Source organism: Chrysochloris asiatica, unplaced genomic scaffold (assembly GCF_000296735.1).
Source record: "Chrysochloris asiatica unplaced genomic scaffold, ChrAsi1.0 scaffold00096, whole genome shotgun sequence".
NCBI classification, from domain to species: domain Eukaryota; kingdom Metazoa; phylum Chordata; class Mammalia; order Afrosoricida; family Chrysochloridae; genus Chrysochloris; species Chrysochloris asiatica.
This window is the reverse complement of record NW_006408614.1, coordinates 9,785,398-9,789,518: the sequence shown is the minus strand read 5'-3', so window position 1 is coordinate 9,789,518 and position 4,121 is coordinate 9,785,398. Positions and strand designations below refer to the sequence as shown.

The window sequence follows — 4,121 nt, the reverse complement described above, 5'->3', positions numbered from 1 at the left end:
GAGGTGTCCTGCTGGTAATGTCATCAGATTCCCAGCAGGGGGAGCCCCTTGGTGATGCTGAGGCCTCAGGCACACAGACAACCAAAGGGGACCAGAGACTAAGTTCAAGTCATTAGTGATGTGTAGCAAGACTGAGAAGGGAGAAAGAATCCTAGACGTCTCCGAGGCAGCTGTGAAAGGGTTGTTGATGCAAAGCTCTGAATGGGCAGGGGACAGCAGGCAGCGGGATATCACTCAGAGTGGACCAAGGCCCCAGCTCCTTGCCCAAAGCCAAAGCCTTTGGGCCCAAAGTTTTTAGTGTAGCATCCTTTGCAGTAAATCTCGCCATCTTTGTCCGCCAGGGTGGTTGACTTGAGGCCTTTGCCACACTTGGCACATGGAAAGCAGGACTTCTGCCAGGACTTCCCAGCACCAATGAACTTCTCAGCAGCACAGACAGCCTGGCTGCAACAGTGACAGAGCTCCGAGCCATTGATTTTCTGGGCAAACTGGGATGCATTGGGGTTGGTGGTGGGCCTGTGGCCTGGGGCCTCTTCTTTCTTGATGCCCAGCGACTCCCCCTTGTTGGTGCTCAGTGTGCCTGCGCCCTGTCCATAGCCATAATCTTTTGGCCCATATTTCTTTCTTTTTAAAAATGTTTTATTGTGAATTATGTGATAGTTTACATGGGAAAACTTCAGTTTTACATTCATCCTATCTTAATATTGTTTCATTGTTATGGTTACAACCCCCTCTAGGCATCATCAACCAACCAAAGGGTATATACTACAAGCCTGCCCCCCGGTCATCAGCACACAGCCCCTCTCCCTCTCTGGACCTAAAGTCCCCAACAGCTCCATATCTCCACGTCATCATCTCTGCCTCCATCTCAGGCATCACTGCTTCTCTGGGTAGGGTCCTGCTCTCTGCTCTTCTCCCTTGATGGTCCCAGGGACCTCCGTTCCTAGGCTGAAAAGTTAATCAGTCCCCTACTTGCTACAAAACATCTACCTTTACATTTCCAACCCTCACAAGCAGTCCTGATAACAATTATTCACTATTATATCACAAGAGATGAATGCACATTTCATTTCATCAGCCCCGCCTACACAGATTATATACTACTAAGTGGAGATTCTACCTACCTTCAAGCCCTCTGAAACTAGGTTCCCTCTTGTAAAGCTTGTAAGCCAGTCACTTCTTGCCTTTGTAGCCCCCTCTCCCTACACCCATTGTGGGTAGCCAATGTCCAAGTTGCCCATCCCTGTCTACTCTGTGTATGGAGGGGGTGGGAATGATCCTTGCTGTAAGGATTTGTTCCCTCTTTTGAGCTACTGCACCCATAGGTGTAGGTCAAGTTCATCAAAATATATCAGATTACTCTTTTTTCCCTCTTCTTTCTTCTTCTGGTTGAGCTCTGATCATCCAGTCATTGAAGCCAGGTCAAGTGGGTATTATCTGCAAGTGTGGGTATTCTTATGCATATGCCCTCTCTTATTATCAGCTGGATGCTTCACTCTCCACTCTAGTCCTCTGTGGCTATGTCACTGACTCTGTTGGCCCATAGTTCTTGCCATAGCAGGACATGCAGTAGATCTCCTCACCATGCACAGCCACTGTGGTACTATCCGGATTCTTCTTGCAGACCAAAGCTTTCAAGAGGGAGCCTAGATCCAGAGGGTGCAGTCTATCATGTGACTGTGAGGTGAGTTCACTTATAGGGTTAAAGGTATCTAAGTGCCACAGTCCCCAGGGTCCCACCCATCTCTCTCAGGCCAGCAGGTCTGGTCTTTTTATGCTGCATTTTTCTCCTATTGTGACCACTTTCAGAGCAGGCAGCAGTGATAACCGGCCACCATCTAGTTCTTCTGGTCTCAGGGTGGTGGAGGCTGCGGTTCCTTTGGACTAATTGTACCCATGCATCTTCTTCACTCGTCCTTGCTCTGGATGGAGAGAGCCCAAAAGTTGTAGCTCACATGACCGCTCACAAGTTTTGAAGACCTCTGCTGCAAGTAACCACAGTGGGGCATGCCCTACGCAATACTGACTGCATTCTGCAGATAAGGAAGCTGGGACACTTGCTCAAGGTCACACAGATTCCAACGTTGGTCCACTGCTGTCAGCGTTTGGACTTTTCCCTGCACCAGGATCGGCCGTGGTGATGCAGGAGCACCTGCTTTGCTGGCACCATCACACTCGTGACCTCCAGTTCACCCCTGGAACCCCTCTGGTGGTGTCTGACCAGGCACATGCAGGAAACCATGTGGCTAGCTCTGAGCACACCACACCACACAGGGGTCATCAACCTGTCCCTGGTCTTTCCACCCTCCTTCACTCATCATCCCCAGAAATGACCCAAGTCCAGTGTCAATATCACCAGCTGCACCAGGAAGGTTCTGGAATGTTGATAGAGTTGCTGATGACCTATGAGAGCTGTCCCAAGGTCTCTCATTGGAATTGCTGTCTGTCTCCTCCTGGGTCAGTCTGAAGCCAACACAGGACTTGGTGGTCAGTACCATCTGGGATCTAAACCAGACCCCGCTGTCTCCTGCCACCCCACTCCAAACTTCCTCACATGGTCAGTCCATGAAGTCTGTTGTTGTTGTTGTTAAGTGCCATCGAGTCGGGTCCGACCCATAGCGACCCTGTACAGGGTTTCCGAGGGTGTAAATCTTTACTGGAGTAGAAAGCCTCATCTTTCTCCCGCGGAGCGGCTGGTAGTTTCGAACCGCTGACCTTAAGGTTCGCAGCCCGATTCGTAACCACTACGCTACCAGAGCTCCTTAGCGTCCAGTAAAAGCTCAGCCTGACCCACTGCCATCGAGCCGATTCCAGTTCGCAGCAACCCTGTGGGATGTAATTGAACTTTTCATAAGGCTTTGAAGCCTGAAACCTTTGTGGAAGCAGGCTGCCACAACTCTCCCCTCAAAGAGGCTGGTGGGTTCAAACTGCTACCTTTTGGTGATCAGACCAATGTTTAACCACTGCGTCACCACACTAACCCATAAAGGTGCCCACAATCCAATCCTTAGCCTGCTAACCCTCACACTGACCCTATTCCCATATTAACTATCCAAGTTTCAACAGACTGGCCACCACTGGAGCCCCGAGCCTGATTTAAGTCCTGGTGTGGTGCTGTAAGAGAAGCACTGAACTGCTAACCACAAGGTCAGCAGTTCAAACCCACCAGTCGCTCCTTGGAAACTATACAGGCTTGCTATGAGTTGGAAGGGACTCAATGGCATTTCACAAAACATCACCCACAGCTTCCAACTCCCACACCTCGCAGACAACGGGCTTGTTTCCTGAAGCACAATACCTCCCCCAAACAAAAAAACAACACCCCCAAAACAAAAAAAACCCAAACACATCCACTGCCACTGAGCCAATTCTGACTCCTTGTGACCCCGTGCTCTGGGGTTGTATATGTTTACTGGAGCAGAAGTTCTCATCTTTCTCCTGAGGAGCGGCTGGTGGATTTGAACTGTCAACCTTGCAAGGCCACATCATCCCCCACAACAGATGGCCTCTCAGGGGGAAAACATAGTGCCATATTCGCCCATATCTTCCATTCATCCAAAATTAACCATCAATGTTTGTGCCAGCTCCACCTGCCGGGTGAGTCACAGGTATAGAAATTGCTTTGGTCATGTGTTTCTGGGTTTTGGAAACCTTTGGGTAAAAGTGAACAAAAACCTAACGCATGCTTGGGAGTTAGAATGGCAGGCCATCTGTGAATGGCTGAGGTCTCCAGGGAGGTGATTGTTGTCGTTGTTAACTACTGTGGAGTCGGCTCATAGTGACCCTGTGCAGGGTTTCCGAGGCTGTAAATCTTTACGGGAGCAGAACGCCTTTTCTTTCTCCTGTGGAACCGCTGGTAGTTTCGAACTGCTGACCTTGAGGTTGGCAGCCTGACTCGTAGCCACTATGCTACCAGGGAGATGGTTAAATGGTTCTTATCTTCTGCCGTTGGGCAGACTAGTAGGGTGTCACAAGGGAATTGGAAGGTACATGGCACTGATAATTTGATGATGTCTGGGGCAGACTCTTTTTTTTTTTTTAATGTTTTATTGTGAATTATATGATAGTTTACATGAGAGAACTTTAGTTTTACATTCATTCCATCGTATATAATTTCATTG

At 49.2% G+C, this 4,121-nt stretch overlaps 1 protein-coding gene across 1 annotated transcript in view; it reads right to left on the bottom strand.

The window, feature by feature from the left end:
• Nucleotides 1–230: 230 nt before the first annotated feature.
• The window catches only part of LOC102837231, a 44,108-nt gene continuing 40,217 nt past the window's right edge, over nucleotides 231–4,121 (bottom strand). Inside the window, exons 6-7 of the mRNA XM_006866816.1 lie at nucleotides 1,532–1,646; nucleotides 231–624 (exon numbers count right to left, since the gene is read on the bottom strand). Of these exons, the coding sequence (XP_006866878.1) occupies nucleotides 231–624; nucleotides 1,532–1,646 (509 nt within the window). The remainder of the gene's footprint in view (nucleotides 625–1,531; nucleotides 1,647–4,121) is intronic.